We start from the raw sequence: 21590 nt of genomic DNA on the forward strand, positions 1-21590 counted from the left end.
CTTTATCAATCAATTGCAACATTTTTTTTTTTTTGGTAAAGAGTAAATCCCAATTATTGTTTCCTAATTCTTTTTGGAAGAAAGTTTTCCTAATTTGTGTTCTAGATCTGGGTAACTGCTCTTTCACTTCTTTATCAAGATAAAGATGCTAAATAAATCCAAAGCTTTTAAAATTAGGGAAGAGAGAGGAACCAATCGGGATAATCTACCAAAATTGTTTACTAGATAATATATTTGAGGAAAAATTCCAGGGCTGGGTTGTATGGTGCCTGTGCCAGACAATTGAAGTGCAAAATGACCACCCCGTCCCTGTGAAATAAAAAATTTCATTCCTATTGGATTCTCCGGCATGCTCTCATTGAACTCTATGCTGGTGCTTAGGCCACGCAACCTGGCAACAATCCCCTCTATATATCAAATTCCTAATTAAAGATATTTACTAATAAGTACACCTAAGATTGATGTAACTATTATATCTCCCCATGGTAATTATTACGTTTAATCCCTACTCAATAATCTCACATGACAAACATTCCAGTAAGGAAATATAATTGTCTACCCTAGTCTGTCGTAATTCCATGTACAAAGAATCTAAACCATTAATTAGACTTAAAAAAAAAAACATGTATAAAATGAATATTAATATTATTTAATATTTTCAAAACCTCCTATATAACAATTTATAAAACATACCACCAGATCTGGTTTTCATCCTCTCTCTCTCTCTCTCTCTCTCTCTCTCTCTCTCTCTCTCTCTCTCTCATATGTTCTCTAAAGAAAGAGAATGGATTCCTTGATATATGTTTTTTTTGTTCCCAATCAATTACAATGAATCAGGCACACCAATATGTAGTCAGAAAGATAAGGACCTCTCAAGTCAATTGCAAACTACAAACAAGAATCCTGCTTCATTATCAATTGATAAAAGTCTATTCAAGATTTTCATGTGTTCAGTTCAATATATACACCATATATACATTTGCACTTGTGTCTCAGAATCAACATTATGTACCATATGAATAAAATGTCCAAATTCTATCCTTGGTTGCGTACAATTTTAGGTGAGGACCGATGGATTTGATGAACAAACTTCCAATATACTTCAAATCGGGGATTTGTTTATGTGAGGGACACCTGACTCGAGTTGCTGTTTAGAGAACTAAGGGGAAGGACAAGACAGTTAATGGTTGCTAAAATTGGCTTAAAACAGTGCCATACTAAATGAGGGAAACCGATCCAACAAAAAGAAGCACTAGTTGACAAATGATGGGATGCCCATTACGACTCTTCTCTTTTCTCTTTTTGACCTTTTTAGTGTGCTTCCTTGTGAGTGTAGGAGCTTAGCCCTTTTGAACTGTTGCTTCAATTATGGAGTGAGTTCAAGAGAGCTTCCTACTACCACCAGACCAGGTAGAAAATGCAAATCTTGGAAAGGAATAAGCCTTCCCAATTAGGTTATGAAGTAGCTGAAAAAGCTATAAGCCAAGCACTTCATCTGAATTGGGGTCAATGCTTGCCTTACCAAGGAAAAGCTATATATCATTTCTATGTATATGTGTTTGGTATATATAATGATTCATATGGCTGCAGTCTTAGTGGCTTCTCTTGGACCTCCAAGTGAAGAAGTTATGATTATTCTTACAGGCTTTCCTAATGATCTGAAGATCGTTGTGGAAGAGAATGCAACCCGCATGGTGTATAACAGAGTCTAAAGTTCTTTCTCTATGATTATTTTATTTTCCTTATTGTTAGCAGGGCATGTCCTGCTTGTGCTAGGAATTCCATAGCTTTTCTCTAAGTCTGTCTTAAGAAGGATAAGGAAACTGCCTTTTTTGTGTCCTCTAATTTTTCCCTTTTTCAATGCAAATATACCACATATCGAAAAAAAAAAGTCTTAGTGGGTTCTTCACCAAAGTTGTTTTCTTCAATTCCCCCAAAGAAAAAACCTCAAAAAAAATATATGAATTATTTTCATATTTGACTTAGGGTCAAAGAACCCTAGCAATATAGTGTTGTCTACGCCCAGACATATGCGGGTGTAAAAAGATCACGTTGTTTTCCTATCTACGCCTAAAGATACTCCTGTGTGCCTTCCTATTGGCCTCACTCGTTGGTGTTATCTACACCAGAGTGGTAAGGTTCTTTCTATCAGTCAATTCGATGATTCCTATGCTCAGACACAGGTGGACACAAAAGACCACATTGTCATAACTTTAATCGATCTGATTTAATTAGGATAAGACTGAATTGAGTTCAGATGTTGTCATTAATACCTTTAATAAATGATGATTCAAGTTCAATGAACTGACCAAACTATTTAAGAAGCCAAAACATGTTGTCTAATACCAAGTTGGGTTGCCCTGACTTTGGGCTCATACGTTTTTCCAACATCGTTATCTTTGTTGAAACACACACACACCTAACCTCTTCATTTAATTGGCATATATATCTTACCAAACACCTGTCTTAGTGGCAAAGCATCCACTCATGTCAATTTGATCAAGACATATTATGTTGCTTGGTTGACCATCTGAATTTGATTAGGTTTTGTGAAATGAAAGGAAGCAAAATTATTTAATTTTTTATAAAACTATTTATGGGAATAAGAATGTTATTCAATTGTGTTATTTATGCCCAGATGTAAGGTATCATGAAATGAAGCTCCTACTCTCTTGGTTGGATGTATGTGCATTTTCATTGGCCCAGGTGCTGACACAGTGGCCACACGACCAGATAGTGTTCTTTCTCCCAATCTTTATAGTTATGATTTTGTAATTTAGTTTTACCCAAAAAAAAAAAAAATTGTAATATGACAATTAAAATAAAATCTTTACAAACATGTTTTGTAACATAACTTATAATTTTGCCAATATATGGGGATTAAAGTTCAGGAGCATAGTTAGTAAGTTCGGGAACGGTAATAATTCGGGAACAGATACATACGGCAATTAAATGGATTATACAGTAATAATACATTTTAAAAAATTTGGTGAAATAAAACATGTACGGCAATGATATGGTACGTGTTTAATACGTGTTTAGTACGGTTGATTTGTAAAAATTCAGGAGCAAAAATCTGGGACTAAAAATGATTGTTTGAAACTAAATTCTAATCTATCATGCTTTTATGGACACTAAAATCCAATCTGATTTTCCAATTTGAAATCATTTCTCATTCTTTTGAATTTTCACATTTAATATTAATTAAATTTTACTTCTAAAAAGGATATGGGATATGGTAGAAAGAACTAAGAGGAGAATTAAATCTCATCTTGTCTCATAACTTTTACTAATTCTCTTCTTCTTCTTGGTACGAAAACAAGGTTCAAGAAGATGGAGAGTAAGTGTTTGCAATCATTCATCCCTAAGACATGCTTGGATTTTCTTAAAATTTTCATCGGGGTATAATCTAAGACCGGTCACGAATCAATTTTAAAGCTCAAGAACCTCCTCCCTTCAACTCCTTTGATTTCTCAGATGCAGTATTGCAAGAACAGAGAGAGGTGAACACTTGTGTCGTTTCCCTCTTTCTAATTCTTTACATTGTCCGGCTGCAACTATGTTTGTAAATAATTGTCGGTCTAATTCAAATAGCAATTGTAAGCTAAATTTTATAGAAAAGTTTTCATTTCAACCCCTTTTGGAGAATCCCGCCCTTAGCCATCTTTGTCCATGTGAGTCACCTCTTTTGAATCTTTCTTGCTTCTCGTTCAAAATTATTTGCAAATGCAATCACCTTCGATTGGATTTTCAACTACCAATAGGAAGAGAGGTTTTCAACAATCGATGGGAAGAGAAATAGAGAAGAGAATGAGAGCAGGGGGTATTTGATGTCTTACCTATCACCCACGATCGTTGGCCGCTGAGAACAAAGATAGAAGAGAAGGGGTCACTCGGGCAAGAGTTCCTCATTTTTTTGGTTTACTTAGATGAAAAAAGAAGGAGGGTTATAGTTTCGATCGATTAGGGTTCCTGATAGAAGACAAGGGTTGGGAATTGGGATTTGGCCCATTTGGGTTAATCAAAAAAAAAAAAAAAAAAAAAAAAAAAAAATCCAAAAGTTTTATTGATTATGTAACGTATTATACAAGTATATTCATGTATAATACAGTTATCTTTAAAATCTACGTATTAAACGGTTTTTTTAGATTGATACGTCAAATTACGAACTTTTGAATTAAACGTCTGATGCGCGCATTATATGTGTATAATACTCATATTTTACTAATTATGATTAGGAGAGGGTTTTCCACGATGCCCAAATACTAATTCAGATGTATGAAAACCCCACCCATTGCGAATAAAAATAGGAATTTTGAAGGAGAAAGAAGGTGTGGGCCTTCATTTTAGTATGAAAATGTGCGAAAGAATCTGTATACAGATGGTATGCAAATATTTATTCTTATAATTTTAAAACCAAACTTTAATTTTCCGATTCAAGTCCAAGAGTTTCACTGAAAAGTATGTTCTGATTCTTATTTTTTATTTTTTATTTGGGGTAAGTGGTCCAACCTTTTTCAACCTTCTTTAGATGTGATATCTGAATATGAATCTTGTTAAATTGTGCCCACAGGCTAATAAGCCCTCAAGGCAAAGTGAAAAGGAAGAGATGCTCTATCTTTCTTTGGAGCATTTTGAAGGCAGTTATCTCTTAATGTACATGCTAATTGTTTTATTTACCTGTTTTATGTTGTTGAGCTCACAAAGTTAAGGGAATTGAGAACATATTGGAGGGTCTTGAGACCCTAAAACTTCACAATTGTTCAATGTATTGTGTGCACCTAGTACCTTTAAACATTCCCATTCAATACTCGGATCCGGCTCCTCTCCAATGAGTGCATCCTCCAGTGACTCTCCAATGATCATCCAAGGGCTGCAAGGGCTTGGTCACACATCCCAATACCTATCAACACCCGTAGATGTATGTCCAAGCCTTTCCAGCTTTTGGATGAGTCTTGGTGTTGGAGAGGATCCCAATCCTCTATATTCATGCCAAACTTTAACATGATCTTTCAATAAACCAAAATAAATAAATAAAAATTGAGCATAATCAATAATTTTGTTCAATTTGTCCTTCCCCTTTATTTAAAAGGGGGAGGAAAAAGAGATATTAAATTCAATCCTTTTATATAGCTAATCCCTTAATTACATCCCATTAATCTGTAGTAGATGGATCTTAAAAAGGTGCAAAAGGATAAGTACCGTTAGGCTGCAGCCAGTCTCCATTTTTAAAACAAATTAAAGTTCATCCTTCCAGAATGGGGAATATCCCAGTTGAGTAAGCTTCCAGAGAATTAATGTTCCATTGATCTCCTAATCAGTTGAGTCTTTGATTAAAATTTTAAGTGATTATCATAAATTAGCCTCTCTTTTTTTCTACACCAGGTTTAAATGAGTTAGATATATGTAGATTTTGCTTTCAAGCTAAAGAAGAAACCTAATGGTCAAAATTTAAGAGTCAAGTTGCTGGGCCAAATCGTATGCAGTGAGACGATGAGGTGCAGTGAGCATCCAATGGCTGAGGTGCATGACCGAACCCTCTTAGCCATTGAATACTCACTACACCTCACCACTCACTGCAGACAATTTGGACTCCTACTGCTGATAGGTTCAAGTTATAAAATTGATAAAATAATTTTTTGTTGACAATGTTAGCACTAAGTTTGTCTTTAAAACTTCAATCAGTGACTGATCAACAGAAAGAAGTGAATTAGTTAGACAATTAAGGGCATTCATATATTAAACATAGTTGCCATTGGTCTAAGAATAAAAATGGGTAAGTTTTTAATCAATAGAGGGTTTATGTTCCATCACCATAATGAGATTTCCATTTGTATGGATCAACCAAAATGATGGATTAGGATAAGGTAGACAACTTGGGCAAGAGGAGTATTTCTGCTACTGGTAGCTTTTATGAGAGACCTAAAACAGATTGATTATAAACCAAGCAAAACATTAAATAGCTACCCAAGGAAGTTAAAGAGAAACATTTTAATTGATTAAGTAGAAGAGCACAGCCGGATGGCTGGAACTTTTTTTTTTTTTTTGGTGCAAAAACTCCCAAAAGGGGGTAGGGGAATTATTAAACATCAAAAGAAGAAAACTGAAGTACAAGATTTAGAATATCCTCTGAAAATGAAGACTTCCAAAATCCTCGATGAGAGTAATTAACCGTTCATTTTAAAATAAAGAGGACAACAACATTCAACGATCTAGAAACATAAAGAGCAGAATTCAAAACAAGTTTGTAGGACTTGAAATCACATACACCAAAAACAATTAACCTAACCCAAAAAAAAATCAACAATTACAGCATTTTTTTAATGTACTACCCAGGAAAAAGATGAAAAAATGGCCTGTGTTAAAAAAAAAAAAAAAATTCACTTTTAAGCCTAATTCATCACGATCCAACCTTTACAAAGGAATTAGAAAAGAATAGGAACTAGTAAAATTTGGTACAATAGCTTAGACGCCAGCCATCCTCCGAAGCCCAAAACTGGGTCTTTGCAAAACTATACCTTCTTTAATGAGAATCCATCTCAAATTTCTCATCTTCATTTTCCTGCCCACCCCACATACGCACACGTTCTAATGCCTGTTCAGCCTGCAATTTAAATTCTCAATCACAAATTGTTCAAGAATATACAACCAGTTTGATCAGATGATTTCAAAGGGAAAAAAAAAAAAAAGTTATTAGATGGAGAGGCCAAACTGGTATACAAAGGCATCCAAGATCCCACAGTTATCCAATGTAAGTCTACATGCAATTTACAATGGCAAGGATTTGGGTTATTGGGATCATTTGATATGAGAGATTCAGCCTAGGTGATTTTTCAATTTGAACAAACTGAGCTATGATCTCACCCAAGAAGTGATCCCACTGTGATGGGATTGGTATCATCTGGGTTTATATTCAATTCATTATAAAGCTATGACACCAATTTCTTGGGGCTCCCATGCTCTTACGAGTGGAAGCGGCTTGTGGAGGTCCGTAGGGACTATTTCCACTCCAAAGGATATCAAGACACCCTTCCTTATCCCAAAAAAAAAATACTAATTAAATGAAGCTAATTTTCTAGAGAAAACATTTAAAAGAAATTAATGCGGACAATGTAGTATATTTACCTCATCATTCCAGTTAGTTTTCCAAATGATGAACAGTAGGATCAACGTCTGCAGTGCAGTTCCACAAAGCATGCCAGACCAAATTCCCTGGAGCCATAATTAACACAAATTGGTGTAGCTTTTCAGTAATTACTTACATCCCATGCAACTCTCTCGTCATTCAATCATCAATTGCATATAGTATAGTCTACAAGTAGTGGACTGTTTTGCATGTACGGATGTCAAACTGTCAGTTCCAGTCGGACCAAATCAGTTTTATGCATTTATCTACTCAAACCAAACCGTTAAGGTGAGATTCGGTTTCTATCTAATTGGTTGGTTTTGGATTTTTTTTTTTTTTTTTCCATATGAAAAAATTTTAATGAAAAGAAAAAAACCCAATTTTTTTCCTTTTTTTTTTTCCAGTTGGGTCTTGTCGGTCTTAACTGTGGGTCTGGTTGGTTTGATTTTGGGACTCAAATCCTCTATGGCTTGCAATGAGTGACAGTGAGGATCCTGTGGTTGGGAGGGCCCTGATATGCACCACAGTCGTCAGATGCTCACTGCCACTCACTGTCTCCCCGCAGAGGATTTTTGTACTCGATTTTGTGCCGGTTCCTGAAAACCCTTAACCGAACATGACCGATAAGGAAATCAGTTCAGTTTTGGTAGATTCAGGTCAGTCCAACTGGTTCAGGTTGATTTTTAAACCCTTAGTTTTGTCTTCAAGTGATCACCATTGCTATATTTGGTATTAATGTAAACATTTTTCTGGAGTGGATCCAGTGCATAGTGCACTAGTTGCAACCTCTGCTTGTAGAGCAGGCATCAGGAGTGTGGAAGGCCTAAGGATCGACTCCTATCACATGCATTCCCCCCCCTCCTCTAGTGTGCGTGAGTAAAGTCCCCTTGGATAGTTCCTTAGGATGTAATAACAAAAAAAATAAATAAATAAACATTTTTCAACTAGAAGGATAAAAGCTGCAATAGAAAGCATGAAACATTTTTTTTTTTTTTGGGGGGGGGGAGATGTGGTGGGGATACTACAAACATGGATTTAGAATCCAAATGCTGAGATTTTCAATGACAGAAATGTAGTGAACCATGAATATGTCATGTGTGTGTGTGTGTGTGTGAGAGAGAGAGAGAGAGAGAGTTGTGATGTGGAAAAGAAAGAGCAGGTACCTCCACTCCCATATTCATTTTGTAACCTAGAAAGAACCCAAGAGGAAGGCCAAAAATATAATAACAACCCAAGTTAATGTAAGCAACCAATCCTTGCCACCCACCTCCAACAGCAACACCTACAAAAAAGGTCAGATAAATATAACTCAAACTTAATTCATAGATGTACTTTTCAGTTACAGAAACAGATTTCTATACTAAACCAAGATGATCAAATTATCCAGGATTGGTTAAATAAATAAAAATAATAATAATAATAATAAAAAGAAGAAGAAGAAGGTGGAATCAGAAGATATCTAGAAGAAAGAACACTAATATTGGTTGGGGGGTGGGGGAAGAGATGACAAACATAGAAATAATGATCAGTATACATAACACACCTGAGATGACTGGCTGGATACTGTTGAGCACCATAGTTACCCCAAGAAGGGGGGCTAATTTTGAGACAGCTCTCTGGAGTTCTTTGCTGTTAGTAAAAATTACAGCAAAATGGTCTTTGGAAGCCAAGATAGCAACCATGGAGAATAGCCCAATAAGAAGTGATTCAGCAACTACAACAAATACTGAATATTTGGTTGCCCTAGGGTGTCCTGATCCAAGCTCATTTGAGACTCTAACACTGCAAGAAGAAAAAGAACAAATCAATGAGAGATCTAGACAAGTCCATCATACCTCCACCATGAAAACTATATATAGGCCAACAAACAAGCAAACAAACATTCACCACACTCAAGATCAACAGTTATTGAGGAGCAAACAATACCCTTTATAAAGCCTACTGGCAGATATAAACTGCAAGATTAACTCTTTTTACCTTATTGCAGCATTGATTCCAATAAATAGCATTCCTTCCCATCCATTGACATTCATGCTGAAATGGAAAAGAGAACAAGAAGAGAAGTAATGTGAGTTAATTGAAAGTTGAACATTTTCTATTTTGGTTAATCTGAAAAAGTGAACTTTTAACTTCAAGAGCTTATAGTCTTGGATTTTGAAACTCCAATAAGCCCCCTTTTATGGCTAATGTCCACAGTGGAAAGAAATTTTAATTTGTCACAAAAATAAGTCACAATGCCTGATGAAGTTCACATATAACCTAGTTTTCTGTTTGGTATGTGCATTATCAGAATAGATTCTAGGTCTAGAACGCATTCTGAAACCCGACTCTTCTCTATTTCCTCACTTCAGAATGCATTCTAGATCCAAAACTTCCATTATCAAACAAAGTTACTTCCTTTTCTCAATAGGAGCTGAATTTTTAAGCGTAATTGATCCCGGACACACTCCTTGCGAAATAATTGAAGGCCCCAACAGAATTGGGATAGGTCTGAGGTCCTCTTATCACATGGACTAACCCATATTATGTTGCATAGAACGACTTGAATCATGATACTAAGCCAATTGTTTATAATAAGAAATTTATAAGAGAACTTGATGATGAGCTTACCAGATAGAGATAGAGGAAACTGCTATGACTGCATTGCCAAGGTGGCCAGTAAGGACAACTAGAGTCATCATGTACCATATCTCAAGGCAAAGCATGATGGCTGAAGCAAAGGAGAGCCTAACAAAGGCCCAAATTTCTTTGAAGGCTAGCCAAGAGAGGCCCTTCCATCCATCCTTGCACCAGTTCACCACATAGATGACCTGAGCTATAGCTACCATCCAAGCAGATATGTTGTAGGCCATGGCCGCACCAGATATAGCCATGCCAAGCACATAGATGAAGAGCCAAAGCAAGAATATGTGTAGGAGAAGGGCCACAAAGGCAAGCCATGCCAGAACATTAACCTTGCTTTGAGCTTGCAGGAACTTTTGGGTTGGGAAATTGATGGCCAGTGAGAACATTTGAGGAATGATCCGAACTGCAAATTTTCCGGTGAGCACCGCGATATCATTTTGCTGGCCAAGGAGCTTTAGGATAGGTGTGGCATAGATATAAATTGGGCATAGGAGGCCACAGGAGACTGTAAGGATTATCCATGAGCGTTGCATGTAAATGCCAAGCATGAAGACCTGCCCAGCACCAAACGCCTGCCCGCATAGTGTCTCTAGTGCGCTTCCCATACCAAGCTGCCATTTTTTATATTACAGAGAAATTAGTGAAATAGGTAAATTAAAGAGAACTTTTGAGAGGGGTGAGGTCAAACTGTTAAGTCAGGCATGCCAAAGATATGTGTGGGGGAATGGGGAGAACGGGTAAGTATTGAGATGTTGCGAGTTATAGAGTTATAGTCTCACATCAACTTGTTCTGGTCCTTGGTGCCTTCACATAATGGAGGAGCTCTGCCTAAATGACGCCTTAAGGTTTTGGGTTAGACCTGTTCGGAAAATAGTCCCACATCAATAATTCCTGAGACCTGTCCCCCCATATACATGTGAGTCCCTCCCCCCAATAATTCGAGCTTTTGGGTTGAAATTTACATGGTATCAGAGCTGGTTTTCGCCAGTCCTGCTGAAGGTGTCTCCAAATGTCCCCAACCTGCCTCCGTTCATCTATGAGTGTTGTGAGAATAGTCCGCATTGGTTACCATGAGACCTGTCCCCTCATGTACTAGTGAGTCTCTCCACCCAATAGTTCGAGCTTTCGGGTTGGATATTTACAGGACCCTCCAACGAATGAGAGACAACTCTTATAAACTCCCAACATCTCAACAAGAACTAAAGAAAACACTGATTCAGTTTCTCTTAACTGTTCAATTCAATCCATCCTAATATTATGAATTTTTTGGTTTGAATATAATAATAGTTTCTCATTAATATAAGGGGTAGTGTCTGAAATACTTTATCAATCATGATATAGGAACTAAAGAACATTCACTTTTATCCAAAGAGATCTCCCACCAATTGAAAGTGACTGATGATCTTCAAACTTTTAATATTTGGTATAGAGATCTCCAAACTTCGAAGCATTCAAAACATAAATAAGAACTCTTTTTTATTGGGGAGGTTTTAATTTGGATCAAACAGTCAACATTAAACTAACATCTAAAGACTAAAGTAGAATTTAAAAGAGAAGAAGAAGAGAATGACAGTTCAATCTGGTCCCAGTCTCCATTCAAACCCAAATGCCAAGGAATTATAACCCAATAGTTTTAACAACTAATTAAAGATACTCAGGAGTAGACAGAGTCATCAGGACTTTCTTATTTGGGTATCAATTACATGATCAAGGTCTTCTGTTTACTATTGGTGTAGACTTCACTATCAAATTAATTGAAAAGTGATTCTGTTGGCTAAGAAGGTCTCTGTTTTTGTGTACTCACTTACAGACGAACAGAGTTCTCCATGATATGGATAAGAAGGTTTTCTCTCTCCCCTTTTCAGGCAAGCTTTGGTAGACCATCCCTGACTGGGTTAAATATTACAAATATGTAATCAGAAAGGACAAAAAGATGCTCCGTCTGTGTTTGTGTTAATGTATAATTGAGGTAGACCAACTTTAAAACTAATGATTGACTTGTATTATTTAGAAAGATAGCACCTTCTTATAGCAGCTAAGTCTAAAGCTTTGAAGGTAAATTCTGCTCTAGTAGCTGAATCTTTGAGCCATAGGGTCTGGTATGGGTTCCGGGGTGGCTTCATCAAGCTAAAGGGCATGACTAAGAGGTGGCCCACGTCTGCCTTAGTTTGTCCCGTGAGGATAATAATGGGGGCACAGGATGGGGCATTATACAGGAGAAGCAATGTCTCGAAAGGAGAGAGAGAGAGAGAGAGAGAGAGAGAGAGAGAGAGAGAGAGAGAGAGAGAGAGAGAGAGAGAGCAGGCAGTGTGTCCAACTTTTTCCCACAAAAAATTAGGACAAGAGAAAGGTTATCGCTATTGTGCCAGCCTCCGGGCCATCATGGTAGCACACATGGGTATCAACCAGAGAGCACATAAGAGGCAGGGGATCATTTCACATAAACCTATAAGGCATTGAGAGGACATAGGGAATAGGACCAGTTATGGTTCATTTTCTTAAAAATTATTTTAAGTCAGAGGAAGCGGTAGTGTGTCTCCTACATGTGCATAGGAAGCATCAAGAAATTTTCTTATTTTCTTGTGTTTTGGGCAAGAAATTTTTAATAGAAGAGGAAAATTTCATCATTCCCAATATAAATTCTGAAATTCTAAAAAAATAATGTCTCTTGGTTCAGGACATTACCAAACACAATGGGAATTTTTTAAATCAAGAAAATAGTACAAAAAAAATTGCATTATTTTCCTTTCTTTTCTTCTCTTTCCTTGGCTACCAAACACAGCCTTAAAGTTATTTTTAGGCTTGTTGTCATGATGAATTACTAAGGTTTACTTATTTCCTTTTCTGAAAGGGGTTGGGGTACATGCCGCCAGCATGGGGAGGAATCTCTATGAGCACTTGAGCAGGGTTTTAGAAATCGTATCGGATCGAACCATGTCCAATACCAGTACTTGACGATAAAGATAAACCGATATAGCACAAATGCGTGTGTTTTGAGTATCGGGCCGATATGCGACGGATACCCGTCCCGATATCATGAACTAAACCCCTGTCTACGAGTGCCATAGGCTCTGCTAGTGGCGTGGGAAACCTGCAAGATGAGAGAGAGAGAGAGAGAGAGAGAGAGAGAGAGAGAGAGAGAGAGAGGAGGAGCCATACCAGGAAGCCGAAAGAGAAGTTAGAGATGACCGACAAAGCAATGGCGACGGCGGAGAGTTCAACATTTCCAACATGACCAACGAAGATCTGCGTAAAAGAGTTAGTTCCATAGAGACAAAGGATGTTGAAAGCGATAGGACCAGCAATAAGCCACAGCTTCACCGACTCTTTCCAAATCATAGATCTGAGATCTGCAAAGTTCTCCACCGGAGGATAATCACCATCTTCCGATTCAACTAGTACTGTATTTGGAGCAGGATGAAGATCACAGCAGTGTTCGACGGAGGCGCCGCCGCTGCCGCTGTCAATAAGCGGCGCCTCCATCCCCGGCACACTGCTCCTCGACGACCTTGATCCAGCCGATCTAGGTGTAGAACCTCTCGACGATGATTTGCTACTCCTCCCGACCTCTGTTTCCCTATCTTTCCCAATTTTTTCTTCCTTCTTCTTCTTCTCTTCATTCATTCCTTGAATCGAATTGTTCACTTCTGTGATCTTCTCCTCTTTCGATTTTCCAATCCAGAAGTGTTTCTGTGTGAATTGGTTGAAATCGAAACAAAATCACTATACCATTCGTCGCCATGGATGTCTTTTTTCCAAAATTCTTGTTGGGGGGAAGAGAGAGAAAGTAACGGATTTGAATCACTTCCAGCACATTCGACGATTCTGTTTTATTTTAGCTGGGTCTTCCCTGTTTGTTCTTTCAATATTTGGTGCTTCGCGGGCTACCAAATTAAACTGCGTTCATTACCCTACTTGCTTAATCATCATCCGTTTCACCTAATTGGATGGATGATGATCCATGTACGGACTTAATTGGCTAGTTCATTGCCGTTTCAAATGCTTTAGGCTGGAGTCTCAGTAGTCAGTGCAGATTTAGACGTTGGAATCGGATCAGTAGAATCGGCGGATTTGAATTGAACCGATTCAAATCAAATCATCTGAGCCCGATTCCTATACCCGGTGTTTCAAAGTAGGTGATCCATATGCATATCTAGGGTCGCGTTAAAACGAGCTGGACCTCATTTGTATGAGCTCGAGTAGCTTGTACAAGTCTTAATTTAGAAATAATACAGTCAAGTGGATTTGTCATCTCTCATTTCATCATATAGGTTTTTTTTTTTTTTTTTTTTTTTTTTTTTTTTTTATCTAGTTCAGTTTACGTGCACCTTGACTAATTCTTCAATGAAATTCGGAATATGAAATTTTGTTTCTTTCTCAAAACGAAGGGTATATCCATCAATCTAATCAGAAAATCTGTGTATAGAAAAGACACAAGGATTGACAAAGAGAGCCCATGATCAAACTATATTGACATCAACTGCAACTGATTTCAGTTGATCCAACACAGAATTGGACTAAAATCAGTTGAGCCAGATTGATTCAACTGATTTCAATTGACTTTTGCCTTGTCAAGTGACGATTTAGTCAATATGGGACCAATTAATAAACGGAGGTGCGTAGGCATCCAACAATGGCATGATGGTCCTTTTGCAATCCCTATATCTGTGGATTGTGGATGTAGAAGCATATAATCAGGTAGTGATCTTTTTCTAAAAAATTAAATAAATAAAAGTTTTTGTGAGGGGGCATAGGCTACCCTGCTTGCTTAGGCTCTCTTTGGTTTTATTTCTATTTGTATTTATTTGACTTATTTCTATTTTTACAAGTGTTTGTTATAATTTATAACACTTATTTCTATTTATAAAAACTCATTTTAACCATTACCAACAATAGTTGTATGAAGAAAAACCTCTATCCGCTTGCTGCGTTTCTACATTGAAGATGCTCTCACACACCCTCCCTAAATATATTAATTAAAATTTGCTTTACTCTTCAAAAACATTCTTTGGATTCAAATATGAAAACAAAAAATCCACCTGAATTTTTTTTTTACATGCCATATTAAGATTTTAAGTTTGTTACATAATCTTGATTACAAAATTCCATTTTAATTAAATTCATTTTCTTTTACATGCAACCAAGCGAGCCAAGATAAGTTAAATCAAGAGCTTTGGTTATCATGAAATGATCATGTTGAATCTATTATCACTTACTGCGTTCTAAAGCTCACATTTTCAATTCTTTTGCTTCACAAAGAAATCTTGTCTCAAGTATTACTATGTGCAATCAAATCCACCGCACTCCCATTTTACAGATGCTGGATATTGCAGAATAAACAATGGGGGTGAAGGGCAACAATCAGAATATCTGAGATGATGGTCCAAAGCCCCCTTGCTTTTGCACCTTTAGAAGTATTAACAGAAAAGAAAAGAAAAAAAAATATATCCAGCTTATATCATCTTTGTTTTGCAGATTTGAGGATACGCTGTACAGAAGAGGAAGAAGACGAACTCCTGAACAGGAAAACAATAAGAAAATGTAGAATTTACTAATTTCTATATATCTTCAAAAAGAAAGGACCCATCTAGTTGGAGTGCAGCTTGGATCAATTCTTCTGCCTCTGAACCGCAGACCGCATCTGAGCAACAAGAATCCAGTTTGAACAATAGGAGAAGACAGAAGGGAATAGCAGACTACTTTGATGTATTGTATGTTGGTCTCCTTGATCTTTGGCAACTCCAGCAGAGAATACTTTGCAGTTTCAAAAACAAGTCCTCCTTCAAAACAACACGACAACTAAAGCTGAATCTGACATCGACAACTACTAATCAAGTAATCCCCATGCATCCATACCCCTTTGTGCTAGAACGCTTCCATCTAAATACAACTGAAAGAACTTTTTTCTCCATCTAGAGAGCCTAAAATTGCTCTACTCATTCATTATTGGTTGAATATCATTTCCTGAAACATTAAAAGAAGCAGAATTTGTTCATATATGCATATCTATAAGAAAGGCCAGCTAGTGTGGAGAAAGAATGCAAGAAACAAGAAAAGGAATACATGTTTTCTGGGGAACTATTCAATTAATGAGAAAGTATCCAGTTAACTGAATGAATAGCCAAAGCAAAAGAATAAATTAAATTTTATTCTTTAAGAGGAAAGCGATATCTAATTACTGCAAAATCAAAATTCCACCCAAAACTGACCTGATCGCATACGGGGCAGGTGTCGCTTCTTTCCATCCATTCAAGAATGCAGGAAAGGTGAAAATGATGTTCACATTTCGTGATAATTCTTGGGTTCTCCTTATCGTACTCTGCAGGGAAGAAACATATAAAGGTATAAAGGCAGGCTTTCTGGTTCAACTACCACAACCAATACTTCTCTTTAGTAGAGGAGCAGTTTATTTGATTCTCTCTCAATTGATCAAGATAAAATTAGCAAAAACATAGCAAGAGTAACGAGATGGTCTTACCTTCAAGACAGGTGGGGCAAACATCCTCCTCAACTGCTGAAACAATAGGTTCACTCAATTTTGAGGGCTCATCTTCAGACTCCTTTGCAGAAGCAAGTGTAGAATTTTTTTCAACCTTGCAGTCTGATTCTTTCAGACTTTCACATGTAACTGATGTTTCACTGATTGTTTCTCCAACAGCCTCAGCATCTGTTGTCTGCAGCACATTGTCCTGCTTGTTGGCACTACTTCCTCGAGTGACTGGTGGGGTTTGTGGACGGCCTAAATCCACATCATACGGAAGGGGAGCAGGAGGTGCTTGGTAAGTATCAGGTGTTGATATTTCCAGATTTGTATCAACTAGGAGCCCAGTAGAGAGTGCAGAGGCTCCACCATGGTGTGATGATAAGGGTTCACGCTCCTCCGATGTCTGTGGGCACCACAAGGAGGAGGAAATTGAAAAAGAATATCCCAAGGCAAATGCAATCTTATAAAATGGCTATCTTTTGCAATCTTATAGAATTACTTTCTTTTATAAGACAAACAGCTGATTACATTTCTACAATAAGTGGCTACATTGAGAAGACAGTACCAGAAGGCCCAGAACAACAAATTCAAGCTTTGCAGAGCGAAGCAAATTCGTTCCAAACCACTTGAATATACCCAAAGAGATCCAGAAGCTATATAGTGGGAACTGTAAGTCCAGAGATGGACATATAAATGATTGATCCAACAAAGAAAATCTGTAGGATCACATCAATATTTATCAAAATTATCTCAAACATTCACTCTAATCAAACAAAATTTCAGATGGAAGGTCTAAATGGGAAAAATATCACATAATTCTAGACTCTGGGCTTCAAAATTTTCAATGTAGCCGTTTAGTATTGCATCTTGATCCAATATTATAACAAATGTCTAAATTTTGTGTTTACAAGCTGGTATTTTTCTTCATTCCCAGCCACCTTATGTGACCTAAAACCTAACATTCGGTATCCTGATATCCAGAAACCCATTCCCTAAATCAATAGAAAAGTAACACATTCTGCAGGAAATAAGAAAAGAAAATCTGATTTTAGAGGGCAGAAACTACTAACATAGTAATATACTGGTGTCGCAATAAGTTGAGACCTTCTGGAAGAACAACAGCAGCAACCTCCCATTTCTTTCAATTATCTCCAATATCCAGCAGAAACTATTGGCAGTCGGTGCATCTTTTTCCCTTCCCTTGCCAAAAAAAAAGGGAGAAATAAATGCCATAAGAGGAGAGAGAAACAATCCCTAGCTGAATGCATAACTGCAAGCGCCCCCCCCCCCCTTTTGAATGCAAGATAAAAGGAAATTACTGAACAATATTAAAACCTATATAACAAGCATGAACAGTCTAGCTCAGGGAAAACAAAAATTATAATTGAAGCACAATGAGAAAAAGATGCGACAGACAGAAATGAAGTGCAAGCCTCACAAATGCATGAAGAAGATTTTGTAAATTTATATTGCTTGGCCCATTAATTTCCTATGAGCTCTCTCGTCCAATTGAGGAACTGGGAAGCAACAGGATGACCCTGGATATGGATTCCATTTTCACACACACACACACACACACACACACACACACACACACACACACACACACACACACACAACTTCAGGCTATCCCACAAAAGAGTGCAGGAAATGTCAATACCCATGATGGTGAATTTGTTGAAGTACCCAAGAACTAGTGAAAGTTCATATTAGTATAGAATGGAGATTTAAAAAAAAAAAAAAAAAAAAAAAAAAAAAAAGTGAAACACTTCGATAACTAATTTCCTGGCATTTCCAGGTCTACAATTAAGATAATCTCCAGTTAGCCATGTTGAGTGGATACGGACGTATCAGAATTTATCCAGAAATAAACATCATATTGGTAATACAGTTACTTCAGACATTTTATCTTTGTGACAGAACATTGTACAGAAAGGAAACAGAACTCTATTTGTATGATAAATGTTAATTTATGCGATGCAAACAAACAGTTTATCCAGAAATAAACATCATATTGGTAATACAGTTACTTCAGACATTTTATCTTTGTGACAGAACATTGTACAGAAAGGAAACAGAACTCTATTTGTATGATAAATGTTAATTTATGCGATGCAAACGAACAGGGAGGTGTCCGGAAGGAAAAAAGATAATAGAGTGATAACAGATATACCACTTAAAACATGGGAACCAAAGTATGATTAACAAGTATAGGAATACCCACGAACTCCAACGGAACACCCGATTCTGTCATTAACAATCCCTATGAAGTCCTTGCTCAGTGGTTCATCTGCAAGCTATGGTTTGTGGACAGTTCCCCCATAAAAATTTTTCATGTGTGCACACATGACTTGTCAGACACCTTTGGAAAATTGGCTAGAAATGCATTTGCAAAAGTTATATATATATATATATATATATTACCAATGATTTATTCTTTGTCCTCTGTTTCTCCAAAATGACCCTCGAGGAATTGAAACCGTGAAAAAAGTGACAAACAACTAACACTCTCGATAGAGATAATGAAAATAAATAAATAAAAATAACAGCAGCAATTAATCATACATACAGGACCTCTAGCTTCCATGTATACACTTTTGCATTTGAAAACTAACTTAAATTCCAATACCAAGTGCTTCATCTAGAGTGAACAGTTTGCCATCTGGAGTATGTAAGGACATCCAAATTCACCATTCAATCTAGCAATGCACACAGTAGATGCAAGGACTGGTGTCATCAGGAAAAGAGTGGCAAGCACAAGCCAGGAAGAGCTGGGAAGAAACCAAGTACTTGTAAGTCTTCCTTTTTGCCCAGGACTCCTGAACCCTACAAATTACTATTGCATCGCCAATTCAAGCATTATATGATTTTTTACTTTGGGGGAGGGGGTGATGTAGAGCACAACTATTGCTGATATGAGTATGTCTGTTCTCTATAGGTTTCATGAAACTGTCACTCAGGAAAATACCATTTCTACAAAACAAAATGGTAACAATCTATTAGTGATGAGCACATAAGGAGAAAAGGAAACATACACGACACACACACAAGAAGATTATTGATATTGAGAATTAGCTAGTAATAGATTGATGCAAAGGCGGCTAAGGACAACTTTCTTATTGGCTTAAAGAAACTCCTCTCTCTTCACAGTAAATTTTTGGAAAAAGGAGAAGGGATTTCCTCACAACAAGAGCCAGGAAAACCTTTTCTATGATCTTTGAATCCAATTCTATAAACAAATCACACAATCTTGGACCGCATTAGAAGTTGTGATATTCTTGCATATTACAAGAGATGCCAGTACTTTAATTCAAGTTCATGAACTTATGAGGCAAAAATGGCCTAGTACATTCTCCATGGTTTTTCTTCCTTAAAGTGTGTCAATTCAGAAAATGTAAACTTGGAAGGCCTCACTCTTGTAGTGGATTAAATCATGTCCCAATTTTGAAGCAAATCCATAGTTTTATTTAAAGAAGAGAAATATTAAGACAAAAAGGAAAAGGGTAGACTCAAAATAATTGTTATTTTTTGCAAACTTTATGTTGCACTGTGAATGTCAACTCCAACCCCTACACAATAGAAGATTACAAATATAATTGAAAATTCAAATGCAATTGTTAAGATTGTCTAGAACTTAAATTTTCAACTCAAATAAAGAACAACAACCCACCCCCCCCCCCCCCAAAAAAAAAAAAGTGGCAGCTTTAGAATGGGTTCAGACAGTTTCAGTGCAAAATACCTCTTCCTAGTGACTAATAAGAGGGGTTATGTGGCAGAGCTCCCCATGAGATTTTGAAACAATAATTTTTCACGCATTATATTTTACAGGCCATTCTATTTGGTTAGTGACAAAGTAACCAAAAAAAAAAAAAAAAAAAACTTAAAACTTCTCAAATTTTCAGACTACAATTCTTCTGCATTTGGTTGTGCAAAAAACTTACACTTAATACTTCTCTAATCAAGGGAAAATCAAAGATAAGTACCTTTTTGTTGTCCTCTGGATAGCCCCACAACTTCTAAATTGGTTTTTTCTTCTTCTTGGTACCTTCACCCACTGCCCACAATTCCACCAATCACTCTTTGCTTTCAGGATGACTCAACCATGTGTTGACATCTGGGAACACCCCTCTACTTTCTAGCCTCGCTGGTAACAACAAAATCTGCAGAGAATTAATGATATTAACTTAATAACAGTTCATTAAACTTGCCTGATTAAAATAAATTTCAAGACGCCAATGAGAAAAAAACTGAACATGGAAGCTACTGAGTATCCAAAAAATCAATCTCGAAAGCTACCTTAAAAATTGCCAGAATTCATTATAAAAATACTAATTCATGAAGAAAAACACTCAACTGGTTATCGATTGGTAATCAAAACATCCGAGAATGCCATCATTACAGAGTATGGAAAGCAAATAAACACTATCTGCCCCAGAACAAGAAACAAGGCGAGTTCCTCTCAATTAAAGGAGAAAGAACTTCGATAACCAAATAAACAAACCAGAATAAAATCCTGAGCGACATGTCTACAATAATCAATAAAATAAAAACATTACCCTAATAAATACAGAAACATGCCAATTTGGATAGATAGAACGACAACCTAATCAAAACACAACTCAGAAAGCATGCATAGCGTCGTCAAATCCAAACATATCCAAACTCAACAACAAGAACAGCTATCCCATTATTTGGATTAAGGGCAGATTAAAAAAGGGAACAAATTCATTCCCTCACCTCCCAAATTAAAGGAAAAAAAAACAGAATTCAGTGATTCTTCCAACTACTTCACCTTTGATGAATCCATCAGAATAGCAAAAACCCTAAGCAGTGAATCGAGAAAACAATAAGATCAAAAGCAGAGAAGCAAAAGCAATAGTGACTGAAGAACAAAAGAGAAAAGGAAAGGGACTACCCTGCACCAATCCACCATGTCGCTGCTTCAAACTCTCTGAGTCTCTCTCTATACTCTTAAAGTCTAACGCCACTTAAGCAAGCAAAGAGCCGTGACCGACTCCAACTACACTCCACTATACACGTAGTTATCTTCCCTGTATATCTCAACTTCTCAACCGTTCAACCCGGATCGGTCCGGCCAATTTTGATCCAGATCATGGTTTAAAATACCGGAATCGGTCTGTGATCAGGAAAAATCGTTATCTATCGGAATCAGCCTTTATTGGATAGAAATATCCCTAGGGCCCGTTTGATTTTGTTTCTCCTGTTTCTGTGTCTAGAAATAGTATAAACGGTTTTTTTCCATTTTTTTGTTAAGAAACGATATTTTGAATTGCAAAAAAGTATTTGATTTTTTTGTTTATCGAAACGTTTTCAACTGTATAGTCGGGCTCAAGA

The 21590-nt window shown here is 36.9% G+C and overlaps 2 protein-coding genes across 5 annotated transcripts; both read right to left on the reverse strand.

The window, feature by feature from the left end:
• Positions 1–6260: 6260 nt before the first annotated feature.
• Positions 6261–13901, reverse strand: LOC122071141 (protein DETOXIFICATION 35-like). The gene is made up of 7 exons (XM_042635437.1): positions 12911–13901; positions 9737–10362; positions 9104–9160; positions 8670–8908; positions 8290–8408; positions 7126–7212; positions 6261–6604 (listed from the first exon to the last, which is right to left on the reverse strand). Exons 1-7 carry the CDS (start codon positions 13373–13375, stop codon positions 6524–6526), a joined length of 1674 nt encoding a protein of 557 aa, XP_042491371.1. The 5' UTR covers positions 13376–13901; the 3' UTR covers positions 6261–6523.
• A 1094-nt stretch (positions 13902–14995) lies between these two features.
• LOC122071114 (probable E3 ubiquitin-protein ligase RHB1A) lies at positions 14996–21280 on the reverse strand. Of its 4 annotated transcripts, none has more exons than XM_042635393.1 (6): positions 21151–21280; positions 20219–20395; positions 17306–17435; positions 16230–16638; positions 15961–16070; positions 14996–15715 (listed from the first exon to the last, which is right to left on the reverse strand). In XM_042635393.1, the coding sequence occupies exons 3-6, from the start codon at positions 17369–17371 to the stop codon at positions 15695–15697; spliced, it is 606 nt and encodes a 201-aa protein (XP_042491327.1). In that variant the 5' UTR covers positions 17372–17435; positions 20219–20395; positions 21151–21280; the 3' UTR covers positions 14996–15694. The 4 variants fall into 4 exon arrangements, with proteins under 4 accessions (XP_042491327.1, XP_042491329.1, XP_042491328.1 ...); XM_042635395.1 differs by having other exon boundaries at positions 20219–20379; positions 21151–21254; XM_042635394.1 differs by having other exon boundaries at positions 21028–21157.
• Between the last annotated feature and the right edge of the window lie 310 nt (positions 21281–21590).

The sequence above is a fragment of the Macadamia integrifolia genome, unplaced genomic scaffold (assembly GCF_013358625.1).
Source record: "Macadamia integrifolia cultivar HAES 741 unplaced genomic scaffold, SCU_Mint_v3 scaffold_18A, whole genome shotgun sequence".
In the NCBI taxonomy this organism is placed as follows: domain Eukaryota; kingdom Viridiplantae; phylum Streptophyta; class Magnoliopsida; order Proteales; family Proteaceae; genus Macadamia; species Macadamia integrifolia.